The sequence below is a fragment of the Spea bombifrons genome, chromosome 12 (genome assembly GCF_027358695.1).
Source record: "Spea bombifrons isolate aSpeBom1 chromosome 12, aSpeBom1.2.pri, whole genome shotgun sequence".
Classification (NCBI taxonomy): Eukaryota; Metazoa; Chordata; class Amphibia; order Anura; family Pelobatidae; genus Spea; species Spea bombifrons.
The window spans coordinates 20630539-20647544 of NC_071098.1; the positions used below are offsets into that span (position 1 = coordinate 20630539).

The following is a 17006-nucleotide window of genomic DNA, read 5'->3' on the forward strand; positions in this document are numbered from 1 at the left end:
CACAGGTGGGCTGTTTTGGTGGCAAAGATGCCACAGGCAAGCTGTTTTGGGGCCAAAAATGCCACAGGCGGGCTGTTTTGGGGCCAAAGATGCCACAGGCGGGCTGTTTTGGGAGCAAAGATGGCAAGTCCTATTCTTCCAATCTGGGTCCTAGGCAGGTCTGGGTGCCAGGTCTGATTTGATACTAAAGTGGGGCGGCTGGCATAAATACACAATGTAGGGCTGGCTGACGGGGAAATACGCAAGGGCATTAATGTGGGGACATTAATTCACAAGTGGGTGCTGGCTGGGACATCAGTGCATCACATAAATCAATACTAAAGTGGGGCTGGCTGGGGGCATTAATACACAATGGGGGGCTCTCTTAAGTGCATAAATACACGTGGGGGCTGGCAGCATCAATACACAAGAGAGCCAGCTGCGGCCATCACATAAATCAAAGGGAAAGCGTCCGTGGAAACCCTCCAGATGCGGGTGTCAGTGTGGCAGAGCCTGTCCTGGTGTTTGTGTATAGCACTTTATAAATTGCATGACGTTATGATTAATTTATTATATATTTATGTAATGCTAATTGATTACAGTGACAAAAGCATGCAGAAATATAACTAATAGACAACAAGAAATGGTATATTATATTTGTCAGAATTTGGTTTAACAAGAAATAAATAAATAAATAAATAAAAATGGGCTGCTCAGTCTTAAATGCCCGGGCCTATTTTTTGTCCCAGTCCGGGCCTGCTCAGAGTGCAGGAGCGCCGGATGTCGTGTCACTCACTGACATCCTGTTTGAAAATAAAACGGCAGTCTACATCTATCAGGGCCCCAAAGTGGAAGGAATATGTAGGTCAGTACAATAATGTATTAAAAAAAAATTGTATGTGTGTATATGGCATTAAATTATTATTTAATTATTATTTAAATTATAAACATAAAAATAAATCTGTGTGTGTCTGTGGAAGGGGACAAAACGCATTAAGTTTTTTTGTTTTAAATTCTTAAAAAAATGGAGATTCCTAGATTTATTTTTATATAGATATAATTGTCTAGACACATATATAAACACTTATATATAGATTAGACACACAAGTTCAGCTCCCCAGTGTCACATTTGTCCCCATCCAGCCAGGCACAGGATGGGCTGTTTGGGGACAAAGATGGCAAACCCTACGTGTGTTATCTGGGTGCTGGTCAGGTTCTATGTGGGCAGTGTGGAGGCCAGGGCTGGTTTTGGGGTGTGCAACCCGTGATCTATGCCTATAATTTAGGGGGGTTTATCTATACCTTTAATGCAGAGTTTTTATGTGAATTCTATTTGATCTATATCTGCAATGCTGGGTTTGTGTGTTATTCTGTTTATCTATATCCGCTATGCTATGTTTCCATACATTATTTATGTATTCAAAGAAAAAGGGGCGCATGTACAAAAGGGGCCCTATGTACATGCGCCCCTTTTTCTTTGATTATGCCCTTTGTACATGCGCCACTTTTTCTTTGATTTTTTTACAGATATGATTCAATATGTAAATTGAATTTGTTGAAAAAAAATTGTTGGGTAAAAATCATGTTTTTTTGGGGGGGGTGATTCTCGCACCCGGGCCCTGAGGCGTCTAGTTACGCCCCTGATGTGCAGAAAAAAGCAAAAAAAAAAATACATGAAAACATTGGGTATTTCTAAACTTAGGACAAATAGTAGAATCTATTTAGCAGGTTTTTTCATTAGTTTTTCCAGATGAGTAAAAGTCTTTTTTAAAAAAGTGGGAAAAGGTCATTTTTTTAACAAAAAATCACCATATTTTATAATTTTGTATAGTAAATTAGATGATATGATAAAAATAATGGTATCTGAAGAAAGCCTTGTTTGTCCTGAAAAAAACAATACATAATATGTGTGAGAGCACGAAATGAGAAAGAAGAAAATCACAACTGAACAGCAACACTGAAAAATTTTAAAAGAGCCATTGTCCCAAAATGTACCACGAGTAAGAAACAATCTTGTCATTAAGGGGTTAATTAAATCAACCGCCACAGTTTTTGGCTTTTGGCAATGCTTATTGTCTGGAAAAGAAACGAAAGGGTCATTGTGTTTCGATAAAAATACTTTGAGAAACCCGCGAAACCGGATCTCTAAACTTTTTTTTTTTTTTACGGAAAAACCCGAAGACGGAAAGAGCGGTTGACCGACACCTCATTTGATGCCGGAGATAACCGAAGCTTCAAGCTCCTCCCCCCTCAATTCCGGCAATAGCCGAAGCTATGAATAAGGCCCACCCTCCTTTCCGGCAACAGTCGAAGCTTTTTGATAAAGTGTAGTGGCCGTGCTTCGTCTTCCTCGAGTGAAGAATAGCGTGGAGCGGCCTTGAAGAGTCGCCCTCGATAAAACATGTCTGACTTCGATGAGTTTGAGCGGCAGCTTAACGAAAATAAGCAAGGTGAGCGCCGGATTTTTTTCTCCTTTTTTCTTTTTTTAAATTTAGGTAGCTATGGCCTAAGTATGGAGGTGTGCGCGGTTGCGGCCTGCTATAACAAATGGGGTGGAGCTCGTGTTCCATACCGGCCCAAAGCAGAGGCCTAGGATTGTGGAGCGCCGAGACCAAGCTGGGCTTTGGGATTTTCATGTTTCCTTATGTAGGACGTTAACGCTGTTGCTTGTGTTACATGTTCAGTCTGTGAGCGATTGCATTGATCGTTACGTTAATTGTCAAGAAAACGCGGTATCGTAATTCATTGTTTCGCCACCTCGTAAAATTTTGTTCTTTCGCTAAGAGATTCGCTGCAAAAATCATCAGAGCTCCGTGTCTTAAAATTAACCGTAACTATTGGTGAAATACCCTCTTAATTTTATGGTTTCGCAGCATCGGAGTATTTGCTGTGTGATTTTTAACATTGTTTCAGGGCCGCCATTTCAGATGGTTTCTGTTACAAGGCCCAGAACCAAATTGCCGTTCGCGAAACGTGTGGATGCTTAGTTTTGAGAAACATTGTTTGATATTGCCTTGCTAAACCTACCAAAGTTTAAGCTTTTTCGTTTGTTATAGGATGCTTCTGCATTTAAAAATGTATGACCGTATTTTTGCTTAGTTAGCTTTAATTGATATTTGCGTTCTGTTAACTACAAAGCAATTCATTAGAAATTAAAATGCAAATACTGCAGATGTTGGGGTGCAGTAACAATGCTACCACTCCACACGAATAGGAGCGCCATTTTACTCTATCTGGTCTGCCCAGTTTTCCTAATATAAAGACTTGGTCCTTAACCAGTCCTTGTCTTTCATTCATGATAGCTTTATGCATTTTAAGTAAAATCCCTAAACCCCTGACCCTCTGGTTATAGATAATCTTTTCTAAGATCTCTGAATTTGAAGCAGTTTCTGTTGAAACCCCTTTAAGTCTGTAAATGTTAGCACATCTTCCTTTAAGCTACACATATTGAGGTTGTTTAGGTGTTCTTGATCACTTTTAACCTGCAATTTTCAATTTTATTAGTCCTTTGAACTGTATAAGTTCACTATCCTTGTGTCACCAGAGCTGGACACAACACTGTGTCCAGAGATCCTTAAAGTGGCATTACATTGTATGTACACTAACATTTGTGAATACTGAAGAAAATAGTATATTCAAATGTCAATACTATGTGCATATGAATACATTCTGCACATCATTGTAATCTAGGAGGGGAAAGACACATCTGTGAAGTCAATTTCTGCTGTGCATCTACAAGATGCTGCTACTCTTAAAATGTGAGTTTTAAGGGTGCTGAGCAGCTATGTAAACGAAATAAATATAAATGGTTTGACTTTAAACTACAAAAATGTATCTTAATAAAATGAAAAGGGAAGTACTTCTGTTCTTACTGGGTAGTTGGCTGCACCACAATTTAAATTACCCAATTTTTGCATTTGTTGAAATCACTTGCTATAAAAATCTCTATTCGTCTATGCCTTTCTCCATATGAAACCTAACCAGGTGTACACATGCACTGACCGAGCAGGTTGATTTTAATGACGTTTGGAACTTATATAAACTATTAAGAATTTACAAAGTTAAAGACTCAATTTATATTAAGCAACAAACGACATAACACCCCTCAAGCACATGGTTCTTGCGTCTGAGGGCTACAATGCCGTTGTTGTGCAGTGAATAGTTTTATGCTAAGGGAAGCGCTTTTTCTTTTTGGCTGGCATCCCCATCCAAATACCATCTGGTTTCCCCTTCTTACTCTGGCTAGACTACAGTTTCTGTAACACCACTTTGTTGGGACTAAGTTTGTGTAAATGACACATTTCAGTAGTTAAATTCAACGTGGTACTATTTGTTTTCCTTGCTAGAGCGTGACAAGGAGAATCGTCATCGAAAACGCAGCCATAGCCGCTCTAGAAGCCGTGAACGAAAACGTCGGAGTCGCAGCAGAGACCGAAGAGCTAGAGAGCAGCGCAGTGGCTCCAGGGATCGGAGGCGACGCAGGTATGCTAATACTTTATTGTAACTTGATAACATAAGCAAAGATCCAATGTGGGGTGTTTTCAGACCCGAGGATTAGCAATGATATCATGGTTAAGAGAATGTTGGTTAGGAATTTTGGACCTTTAAAAGCCCCTATGCTTTTAAAGGTCCAGCTGGCAGAATGGAAGATCAGAGTGTCAAAGCTATGCTAAATGACATAGTATCAACTACTGCTGTTCTGTTACTTAGTACTATATCCATAGTCAAAGGCTTAAACCTGCATGTAGCTAACCTAACACAAGATGAAGGTCTGACCAGTATCTTATCTATCAGTTTAGATACATGCATACAGGTCACATTTGAATAAGATACATCGCTCCATGGTGCTGGGGTCACATCATTAATAAACCTTGACTAGCCACAGAATGTAATATTATAAAAACTTAAAGTGAGTTAGCATAGAATATGTGTATATATGTAAACCAAAATATCTACAAAAATGATAATAGCCCCAGTGATATAAAAAGATGTGTAAAACAAGTTTTGGATTGTAATATACTTACAGGTCGTCTTTAAATAGTGTGCCCTTCAGATATCAACATATGTATATATAGGGATGAAAGAGGCATATTTTTTCCCCAGTTAGATCAGAATGACTGAAGTCTGTTTAGGGAATCTCCACGTCATTCAGTTACCAAATTTCCAATATTAAATGAGACATTGTGCTATTTTTTTCTCCCATCTGTCTATATATGCATAAATTGTGGAATATTGTTTAATCCCTTTACACCGTGCCAGGCACATTACAGTAAAGCATCCTTTTGGCGGCAATTGATGTGCCTGGTGCGTCATGACTAAACAGCTGTAGAACGCTATTTACATTCTACATTTCTTCACCTTAATGGTGTTGCTGTAATGCCTTGGTTTCGAGGCATTCAGCAACATGGAGATTGGCAGCAGGCCCCTCCCCAGACATACACTGGTTTAAAAGATGCCTATAACGATGCCTTCAGCGACACAGGAAACCCTGGCTTATTTAAAAATATATATATATATATATATATATATTATATCAAACTAAACAGACTAGCTTCAGATATCCCAAATGAGATATGTGGGCAGAATTTTCAACATGTCAAAATTCTCTCAAATGTGGCCTTTTAGCCCCCAAAGAACACAACGAACCCATGCATAGGGGTATCACTGTACCCAGGAGATGTTGCTGAACACCTATTGGGGTGTTTGGTATAACTTTACAGCTCCTGGGAGGTCTCTGTCAAAGTACACTGTGTGGAAGGGGAGGTCACAAAAATTACTACAAGGTTTGACAAAGACTTGTGGTAGAATAAGTACATGGAATGAGGTAAAATACTAGCATTTGGAATGCCCAGGGGTGCCTAGTTTTGAAACATATATGGTTCTATGAGGTAAATTGAATTGGCCAGCTTTAAAGATGTCCCAAATAGCACATTGAGGCAGAATAACCAGATTTGAAAAGATTTTGAAATGGCAAAACGGTGCTTGTACTTATTTCCCTACAAGTTGCAAAAAGAAAAAATTGGGTTTTCTTAACTTAGCTTTTATAATATAGTAAAATATTTTTTCCAGTAAATGTCAGTCTTTTTTTCTTTTACAGTAAGTTATGATGCAGTCAAAGGCATCTAAAGAGTGTTCCTGGCAATATATAACTTGTGTGGATTCAGTAAATGAGAAGAGAATTATAGCTAAACACAAGCACTGCAATCTTAGAGTACAGAAAATAAAATCAGCCATTGTCTTGAAGGGGTTAAGGACCTTATTTATATAGCGCCAAGAATTTAGTGTATAATACATATACTGTATTTGCTCGATTATAAGACAACCCCCCAAAATCTAAATATTAATATAGGAAAAAAAATGCCTGAATATAAGACTACCCTATAGGAAAAAAGTTTTACTAGTAAATATTCATGTAAACTCTTTTCATATTTAATAAAAGCTATCATTGAGAAATGTTTTGTTTTTTTATTTCCTCTTATGTGCACATTTGCCCCCACTAGTGCCTTATACCCTCCTATTTGCCACTCTGCCCCATGATGTGCCTTTTAACCCTCTATATGCCACTCTGCCTCCAAAAATGTCTTATACCCTCCTATATGCCACTGTGCCCCATGATATGCCTTTTAACCCCCTATATGCTCCTCTGTCCCATGATATGCCTTAAAAGGCATATGGGGTGGAGTGGCATATAGGGAGTTAAAAGGCATTTCTGGAGGGATATATAGATCTAACAGCAATCACACTCATCTCAAGCTCAGACAGCCAGTACATGCTGGAACCTGGGGATTATAGGAGTGTGAGTACAGCCTCCCTATGCCATGCTACCCCCCTACACATGCTATCACACATGTACTCATTCACAAACATTTAAATACTCATTCATTCCACACATACTTGCTCATAAACACTCCCCCCACCCCTTACCTGAACTGCAGATCTCTCACTCGCAGACTTCTGCATGAGCAACTTCTCTTGTCCTGCCCCCAGAGGAAGGAGCGAGGCGGAGTCATGTGATGACTCTGCTGGCTTCCTGTTCTCCTGCTGCTATTACAAGAGACGCTGCTCGCGACCAAAGCACTGGTAAGCAGCCTGGCCCCGGTGGACATTTTTTCAGCTATTTGAGGTCTGGTTAGAAGATAGCCCTTGTCTTATAGTCGAGGTCATTTTTCAGAGCATGAAAAAAAAACCTTGTCTTATAATCGGGCAAATATGGTATTCAAGGGGTATGACAAGACGAGAATTGACAGATTAAGACAAACAGATACATTAGGTGGAGAGAGCCCTGCTTACAATCTTGAGGGAGATATCTAACAATAAAAAAAAAAAGTTTTACGCATGTTTTTTGCATCCCTTGGGGTGTTCGTAGTTATTTTGGTTTACAAATAACATGTACAGTTATGCCTTCTCACTCTGTAAGGTTTTTCTAATTGTTTGGGTGAGTATCTTAAGTGTGGTTGGAAGAATCTGTCTTAAGCATCTGAAGCAGTGAGTACTTAAACACACACATTCTGTACAGAATGTAATACATCGTGCTTTTTTTCACAATTGTTTAGTCGGTCACCAAGGCATGAAAAGAAGAAGAAGGTCCGTAAATACTGGGATGTCCCCCCTCCTGGTTTTGAACATATCACACCAATACAGTACAAAGCCATGCAAGGTAAGCATTTGTTAATTCTGTACAAACACCTGGCAAGCAAGCATTTTGAGTATTTCCTTAGCACAGCTATGTAAATTTGCGGTCTAGTTTACTTTAGTGAAGCTTGCGCCTTTTCAATCCGCTAAATCTAGTTTTGGGCCAATACATGTGTTAAAAATTGTTTTGTTACAGTAGTTGAGTAGCTAAATAGGGAAAACTTCAGACCCTGGGATCAAGAAGCTGACTGGTTCTGTGATTAAAGTATGCTTCTAAGGGAAAGTCACATTAAATGTTTATCATTCATAACCAATGACTTACCAGGTACATCATTGGTCCTATAGGGAACATCTTTTCATGATTAAGCTGGTAAGTCCTGGAAAAAAAAAAACATTTTATTAAAAAAAGTTAAAAGGGTCTCGGCTACTGTGGACTGGCAAATTCATTCTATAGCAGATTCTCTGCACCTCTTTCCACTAAAAAAAAGTGATTCCTAAGGTTTATCAAAAAATAACCTGACCATAAGATCCCCCATGTAAATCAGGTTGTAGGTAGTAGAAAATAGGGTTAGGTAAGAAATGAAAATTTATATAGGAATGTGTTCTTAAATTCATGAAAGCTACAAAATATAGCTCTGGTATCTTCATTTATTCTACCAGTGAATACTTTAGACTTGTAAAACTGTGAATAAATCTTTATGAAAAAATTTTAGCCCTACTCTTCCTGAAAGTTTAGATTTGTTTTGAGAATGTACTTTAACATTATTACTCTTTAAGCAATAGGATTCATAATTAGGAACCCTGTTCTTCATTCCCATGGCATGTTTAATTTGTATGGTGTTTGTACCTTCCAACAGCTGCAGGCCAGATTCCTGCTACAGCTCTTCTTCCAACAATGACACCTGATGGTTTGGCGGTTACACCCACACCTGTGCCTGTTGTGGGTAGTCAGATGACTAGACAAGCTCGCCGCCTTTATGTTGGAAACATACCCTTTGGCATCACTGAGGTATCAAGAGTTTCTTCTGTTCAGTTCAAATTAGTCCCTGTTGTAACATGTAATGCCTAGCAATTGTGCATCCGTAATAGAAACATTGGGAGTTTTAGATATCCTTACTTTTTTTTTTTTTTTACACAGCCACGTTTACGACATAACATCTGTTTTCCTGGAACTTCTGTGTTAAACATAGATTTGGTTTTTCCACACTGTGATTTCTAGATGTATTACCCAGACATATTTTTTTTTTTTACTCTGAACTATATTGTAAATGAACGCCCTCAACATGTGAAAATTCTGGTTGCAACGAAATGCCTTATTGAATTACTTTACTTTATATATTGTAAATTAATACTGGGTCCATCACTTGTAAATGTGGAAAACAGAGCACCAAATTTAACTTTGCTGCGCCATATTTAAATAAATCAAAAATCCCCAAAGCTGTTCCACTTCCATATAGTATACATTGTATTATGTAATTTCTTCTCAAAATTGGGTTTGATTGTTAGTATTACTGTTTGACTGTTTTTAAGTCAAATTTTGCTTCCATTTGATAATCCCCCACCCCTGAATAATTTACTTCTCTTTCAGAAACAATAGGGTTTATTAGACTTGGGCCTTATTCAAATAGGTGTTCAACTCACACAATTTACTATGCATGATAAAGAACCATCAGTAGCAAATTCCTTTACTTGATTGAGCTGGCACTGTGTAATTCTGTTATGTTTTTAACCCCTTAATGACAAAGCCCGTACATGTAGGGCTCAAAATGCATTGTTTTCAATGTGTTTAGGGACCGCCCATTGTCCTTAAGGGGTTAATGTAACTCGGGATATTTTACACACTAAACTATGGCCCAAGGACCATCCTTATTTCCTCTTGCCGAGAAGCTAATTGGGGTTGGGCCTTCATAATATAAAGTACACATGGTGAGTTGAAACTACCACTCATGCCTGCTGCCTTAGTTAATGGATGCCAGTGGCATACACTTAAATTGACTGAATTTAATTATAAAGAAGCACATTATATTTATGCTAATGATGGCAAACAAAACAACTTGCTCTTTAAAATCTTGGTAATGCTTTATCTGAAGCTTGGCATGTAAGACTGGCTGAGCTGCATTGCAGAATTCTATGCCCATGTGTACTTTGTGTACTTTAGCTTAATTTCTGTTATAGTTAGCAGAGAAAAGAATCTGCATTTTATGGTTGGTAATCATTTGGTTTTGGTAATCTTCTCATTTGCTGATGGATACATTTGAAATGGTTACCTTTTTTGGTTCTTCTGATCCACTCACCAATGTAGCCTTAAGTGTGAATTTCTAAAGTGCCTAACAGATTGACACCTAGAAATGTCTCTAAAAGGTCTTATTTTTTAGCATCTATTGCATTTAGGAAATCACTAAATTGAACAAATATTTCAGACGTTTAAAAAAAAAAAAAATACTTCTGCCGTGTGTAATTCTTAAAGAGCAGCAGCAGTCCACAATATTGACTGTAAATAACTTGATAGTAATTCAGATATCAAATGTGATTGCCTAAAATTAACTATCCAGTTCTTGGATGTTCCTCTTGTATGCTGCTGTTAGCCCAATGTTTGCAGAAATGGATTTATTAATACACTATTTTACAAACAAATTTGATTAAAAAAAAAATGAAAAACACGATCAAAGTTGTTTCCATTTCTTTTCAAAGTGAAAAATGTGGGGCTGAAATCCCTTCGTAGCAAAATAAGTTTGCTACCATCATGCAAGGCAAGTAGGAAATTATAGATCCTAAAATGTTAATGTTTATTTTTGGCTGCAATATTAGACTTCTAACCATTATTTATTTGTAAAACTCCCCCCCCTTCTTTCAGGAGGCTATGATGGATTTCTTTAATGCACAAATGCGCCTTGGTGGATTAACACAAGCCCCTGGAAACCCAGTCCTTGCAGTCCAAATTAATCAAGACAAGAACTTTGCTTTTCTGGAGGTGAGTATGCATTTAATATAAATTCCATCTATTACAAGTTGTATTCCTTTACGATGCTTGATACATTTAGTATGAATAACAATACCAATTTTTCAGCTTTACATTCTCTAGTAGCTAAGAACAATCAACCAACAAAACTAGAAGCCCACAAAAAACAAACATCCTGCTGTAAATATCTTTGTGGATGCAGCACTAATCACAATAAGGAACAGAACAGTGAAATATAGTGAAGTAGTAAAGTGTGATGGTTAGGGAATCAGAGTGCTCCTGAAAACTTTATAATGCCAGTGGTCAAGTGACCTTTGACAGCACCGAAATGCATATTTCAGATGTGACATTCTGTGCCATGGTCAAAATATACTGTTTTGTTTGCTTTATAGAGAACAGACGCAAGGCTTTTTTTTCTCAGCTGTTCAAGCAGTGGAGGATATTTTGATTTTTAGATGGGTTGCTTAAGAACTAATTTTAATGGAGACAATTATCAACTTTCTTAACAGTTCCGTTCTGTTGATGAGACGACACAGGCAATGGCATTTGATGGCATAATTTTCCAGGGCCAATCACTTAAGATTCGACGCCCACATGATTACCAGCCTTTGCCTGGCATGTCTGAAAACCCATCTGTATATGTACCAGGTAAGCCTTTTTACTGTTTGTATTGATATTTTTTTATTGAACTCCTTTGTTTTTTTGGTTTTTTTTACAGGAAATTGCACGTGTTTCAATTAAACTTCTTGTCTCTAATACTTTAACATGCTTTACTTTTTACCTACTAGAGAGCAGTGCACTTCAGACCAAGAGTTCTGTCTGAAAAGGCATAGATGGAAATGTCCTTTATGTAAAAAGGGACAAATCATGCATAATGTTAAGTAGTTTTTTTTTTTCTCCAAATATCATTCCTTTCTTAACAGGAGTGGTATCCACTGTTGTCCCAGACTCTGCACACAAGCTTTTCATTGGAGGTTTACCCAACTATCTGAATGATGACCAGGTAACCATGGCGTCCTTAAGCCTATGGGTTGGTAATTTCAGGCTTACTTATTTGTTATTTTTCATACGTGGGAATGTATTAAATTTGGCGGCCTTGCTGAAAAATGAGGTCACAGTAACTGACCCACCTCCCTTGTTCCATTGCATCCGGCTTCCCCGTTGTCAGTGCCTGCAGGGAGGCCATAAGGTTGAATGGACAATTGACAAATAAACAAGTTCAGCTCTGAGTAATGAGTGTCAATGGCAAGCAGCATGAGGAGTCTTGTGCTGTTTGTGTTGGCACTACCTTTTACTCTAGGGATAAGAGGGTTATCTGGGTTTAAGTGCACAAACTGCACTTCACCTTTTCTAAAATATTTTGGGTGGGTATGCAAACTTTTTTACCTTTTTTTTTTCCACAGCTTTCATCTGCATTAAAACAGAAGTTTTGTTTTTATTCTATTTCTCTAGATGGGCATCACAGAACATTATTGCTTATATCCATGCCTGTCCCATTTCTGCTTGTAAAAGTTAATTGTTTACACTGTCCATTCATGTAGAATTGTGTGATACTAGAAGTAGTAAAATAAACATGTTTGTAACAGCACTTAAATGATTTCGTGTATTAAACATTTTTCAATTGCTTACTTTTGCAGGTTAAAGAATTGCTGACATCTTTTGGACCTTTAAAAGCATTTAATCTTGTTAAAGACAGTGCGACAGGGCTTTCAAAAGGATATGCTTTTTGTGAATATGTGGATATAAACGTAACAGACCAGGTATGATCTGTTAGGTTAAAGTTGAAAAGCTTTGTAGTAAACGCTAGCAGTCTATGAACAGTTCACACCTAGTTGTCATAACACTCAACTTTTGGGTTTGGGTATTCCATAGGTTACTTTTTAGATCGCCAGGTTATTTTAGTAGAACAATTGTTTGTTCCATAAGCAAATTGAAATGTTATGTATTTTGCATGTTAGATTTCCCACATCTGTCTTGCTCATACAGTGAGGCTTTTGCTGTTGTGGTGCACCTGCTTTTGTGGACAACCCATTCTCATCAATCTGGCTGAAGTTGATGGGAGTTTAATCGAAACTAAGCAGCATATTTCTTAATTTAAAAAAGTGAGGCCAGTTAAGACTGGTCCTTTAAATATTTGTCGATTTTTACAGTCCTGCATTACATAAGCAGTGCATGCTGGGTAGTTCTAATGAATTTGGTTAGAGAACTGTGGATGGGATTGTACTAAAGGTAGAAGTTGCTTTTATAAGTACATATCCTAATGTTTTTGTGTGTAATACATATATGCATATAAATATAATATGCTTGAAGTTAAAATGTTCTCAACAAAACCATTTGTTTCCTAGGCCATAGCTGGGTTAAACGGGATGCAGTTGGGAGACAAAAAGCTTTTGGTTCAAAGAGCAAGTGTTGGGGCAAAAAATGCAACACTGGTAAGATATTTATACATATGCTGCTGATGCTTGAACAAATATATCTATGTTCATGCGTGTATATTTCAATTAGCTTTCTTTTTAGGAAAGTACAAAGTACCTGAAATGTGTTACAACCTAATTGTCTATGTAAAAAGACTAGTATACATGTTTATAGCTTCTTATTGAGCAAAATGTTTTTTTTTGTTTGGCTTTTCTCTTCTCCCACCTTTCACTGCTCCAGTCCATTTTTCTACTAGACTAATTATCTCATTACCATCTGGAATTTAATCTAAACTTCTGGCCCTTAAAATGTTGCCCCTTACACATTTGTCCTTATGCCAAAATACTCTACTAATGACCTTGAACACAGCTGACTAGTCTTTATTACACTCTACAAACAAATCACCCCCAACTGGAGCAGTTCCCCATCAGCTTCCTATATTGTGAACCTGCAAGTGCTATAGATGGTAAACATTTGTTTTTAAAAATCCTAAAGTAAGCAAAGCTTTCTTTCCTGTTCTTGGGTTCTACCCTAGATGTGAGGTTCCCAATTCACTTGCCTCTGAGCATCTGTCTGATACAATTCTAGCATAATGGGCAGCCAAGAGGAAATGGGTGCAGCAAGTTGGACTTGCAGAACTGTTAAAGTAAAAAGAAAACACATTTCCATTAGAATCTTCATTTGAGATGTTTAATATAAATTGACTAATTTACAACACTGCAAAAATGCTATTAGGAAAAAAACTGCATTTAAGATGTCCTTAAACTTTTTTTTTTATTTATTTTTAGAGCACAATAAACCAGACTCCTGTGACCCTTCAAGTTCCTGGATTAATGAGTTCACAGGTTCAAATGGGTGGGCATCCCACAGAGGTTTTATGTCTTATGAATATGGTGCTGCCAGAAGAACTCTTGGATGATGATGAATATGAAGAAATAGTAGAGGATGTAAGGGAGGAATGCAGTAAATACGGCATAGTCAAGTCCATTGAAATTCCACGGCCAGTTGATGGTGTTGAGGTACCGGGTTGTGGAAAGGTATGTATTTCCTTTACACTACTTCAAAACTTTCAGAAACGGCCTCTCATTAAATTTGTTTTGTATACTGCGTGCCTATCTAAATATATATTTTACTGAGCTTCACCTGTATGTAGATCAATAAACATAACTAGTGTGTGTAATGTATTATCTGAAGTGTTGGGAAGAAATTGAATTTTATCTACTGGGGAATACTCTTTGTCAGTAAAGCAACCCATTAAAGAATGTTTTTAAGCATGTTAAACTTCTGAACTGCAGGATCTGTGCATGTCAGTGGCATGTAGAAGGAAACTACACATCTACCATTATAGGATGGAAAAATAAATTCTAAACTTAATTTCTCAGTTGAAGACATGAAAACGGGGAAAATACTAAATAACATTTTATGAAGTTGTTTGCTCCCACATGTGCTTTTGCTAATGACCTAAAAATTACATACATGCCTTTATCAATAGCATTACAGATCTTGGCACAAAACCTTGCAAATCACCTTATTAGTGGCATCACTAGGAAGATGTAAGATTAGTAACAATACTTTTACCTAGCACCAGCACACATCTGCCAACATGCTTTCAAAATGGGAAGATAAGAGCACCAACCTGAGGGGCTGGGGCTGGAACTGCCCTTTGCCATGTTCTAATGACAATTGCCACTGTCTGGTAGGAAAGCACTCCATTTGAATTCATAGGATCACTTTCCAAGCGCAACATTCACTGAGCCAAATCTCACTGAGTATATCTCTTGCAATGAGAGCTGTTAAGCTGCACACTTCTCTTGCGTTGAAAATAGCCTGGCAGATGTGCAATGGAGGGATTCTGCAGCACTTCTAGCAGTCACAGAGCCATCATGCTTTAAAGTGCATGTTATGGTTGTAACATACTTCAAAATATGTCTAGTGAACTTGTAGACATTCTGTTTTTGTAAGTGTTAGAAAAACTCACTCTGCTGTCTTTTTTATTTTTTTTATTTAGATCTTTGTGGAATTCACATCTGTGTTCGATTGCCAGAAAGCCATGCAAGGACTCACAGGACGCAAATTTGCTAATAGGGTTGTGGTTACAAAATACTGTGATCCTGATGGCTATCACCGCCGAGACTTCTGGTAGCTGAAGATACGAATAAACCAATGAGCTGGGTTTGAGTGGGAGGTGGAAACACAACAGGACTTTTTAAAAAAAACTTTTTTTTTCCCCCTCCTAATATTTCCCTTTCTTCAACAGAGAAATTTAAATAACCACCTCGCTACCCTTTTCAGAACATATTAAATAAGTTTTCATTGTCATCTCCACAATGAGCCTTGGGCATCTTGACACACTTCCCCTCCCGGAGGACCATAACAATTTTTGGTGGTTATACTGTAGTAAAATGTTGTCTTTCCTTAATTTGTGGCAGTTTCCTATTTGTGAAAGACAAATCATTAAAACATTTTGTTGTATTTTACTTTTTTGTGTATTTTTTGCAATCACAATTAAACAATGTTTTCATCTTATTGGGTGTTAGGTTTGTGAATGTTTAAATTTTTTAAAAAAATGTTAAAATGGTATTCCCCTTGTCTTAAACGGTCTTTTGTGTCAGGGATGTTTAAACTGTGGGGTAAATTAATATGCGTTCAGACTTGTGGGGGGTGAGAATAAAACAATTGCCTGGCACAGAACTCAAATTTCTATCCTACATGATCAGAAACTTCTTGCCACCGAGTACTGCTGTCAGCTTTAGACCAAGTACTTTCAGCAAAATCAATGGGATTGTTCTGCTGTCACTGATCAGTGGCAGGAAACCGCTCCCAATGAACAGTGGGAATACTTGAAACATGCAGACTCCTGCATGCGACATTCACCAGAGCCCTCCTGGATTTGCAGGCTATACATCACATGCTGGGAGATTGACGTTTGGCTGAATGAATCTCCTGCGGGGCATTTAGCCAGGAAGGGGCAAATGCACTTGGAGATTCTGCAGAATCCTCTCATGCGTTTGCAACATTGACCATATTCATTAAGATGTGTTAAGGACATTAACTGGTATGTAACAAAAAATGTTTAATTGCTTTTAACTGGTGGTTTGACTAATCATTGGCCGCGGTCATAGCTGGCTTTGTATTTTTCTTTGTTATGCAATAAAAGTAGTCATTTGTCTTAGAACAGATTTTTATTTTTCACTCATTTTAAAATTCTTGTCTCCTAAGTGCAGTGTAACAAATTGTCCATAATAATGGCTTTACTTTTACTTACTGTATGCAAAAAGCTTCAAGACAAGCGAAGTGCATAGACCCCATTTTTAACATCTCGGATGGCACGAACTACTGGAGTTATTTAATACTACGTTTTCCCCCGAGCTGTTTGCAACCCTATCTGTGCTGATAACTTTGTCAGTTTATTACATCCAGGCATTGACAGCCCAAGGTTTGCAGCAGACTAGGAGCAAAGCTTATGCTAAGACCCATAATGTAATAGTTATACCTGAGGACACACTTAAGACCTAGAAGGCTGAAAATAAAGTATACCAAGAATACTGACAGGGATGCTAGCAACTGGACTTGGAACAAAGCCTTAAGGGGTGGATTGATTTGACTAAATAGAAATTTGCAACAGCAATCATGAAAACACCACAGTAACCAATAGTCGCTCGTATAGAATTTTAAAATCCTAATGCAGCAACTTGTCCAGCAGAGACCACTGATCTCTGCTCTATCAGTTAATTGTCGGTACAAGTGACTACATTGGTCGTTCGTATGGACTTCTAACTTGCAGCAGGGAGACCAGTGGTCAGGTTGCACCTTAAGGAGTTAAGGGGCCATGTGAGTGAGCCTATTGGTCACTTGCGCGGCCCTTTAACCTATGGATTTCCGCTCCCGTTACCTAACGCAGCATTGCAGGGGTTTACAAGTTAAAAACTCTATTGGTCACCTGCAGGGTCTTCCTCTGGCATCGACCAACTGGTTGATGCCAGAGGATGTCCCTGCAGGCAACCAATAAGCTCACGCGCAC

At 38.0% G+C, this 17006-nt stretch overlaps 1 protein-coding gene across 2 annotated transcripts; it reads left to right on the forward strand.

The window, feature by feature from the left end:
• The first annotated feature begins 2277 nt into the window (after positions 1 to 2277).
• On the forward strand, positions 2278 to 16160 carry U2AF2 (U2 small nuclear RNA auxiliary factor 2). 2 transcript variants are annotated; one of them, XM_053451470.1, is made up of 11 exons: positions 2278 to 2429; positions 4326 to 4461; positions 7533 to 7636; positions 8469 to 8620; positions 10466 to 10582; positions 11080 to 11218; positions 11494 to 11600; positions 12208 to 12330; positions 12916 to 13002; positions 13774 to 14022; positions 14994 to 16160. In XM_053451470.1, exons 1-11 carry the CDS (start codon positions 2381 to 2383, stop codon positions 15126 to 15128), a joined length of 1398 nt encoding a protein of 465 aa, XP_053307445.1. In that variant the 5' UTR covers positions 2278 to 2380; the 3' UTR covers positions 15129 to 16160. The 2 variants fall into 2 exon arrangements, with proteins under 2 accessions (XP_053307445.1, XP_053307446.1); XM_053451471.1 differs by having other exon boundaries at positions 11494 to 11573.
• Positions 16161 to 17006: the final 846 nt, after the last annotated feature.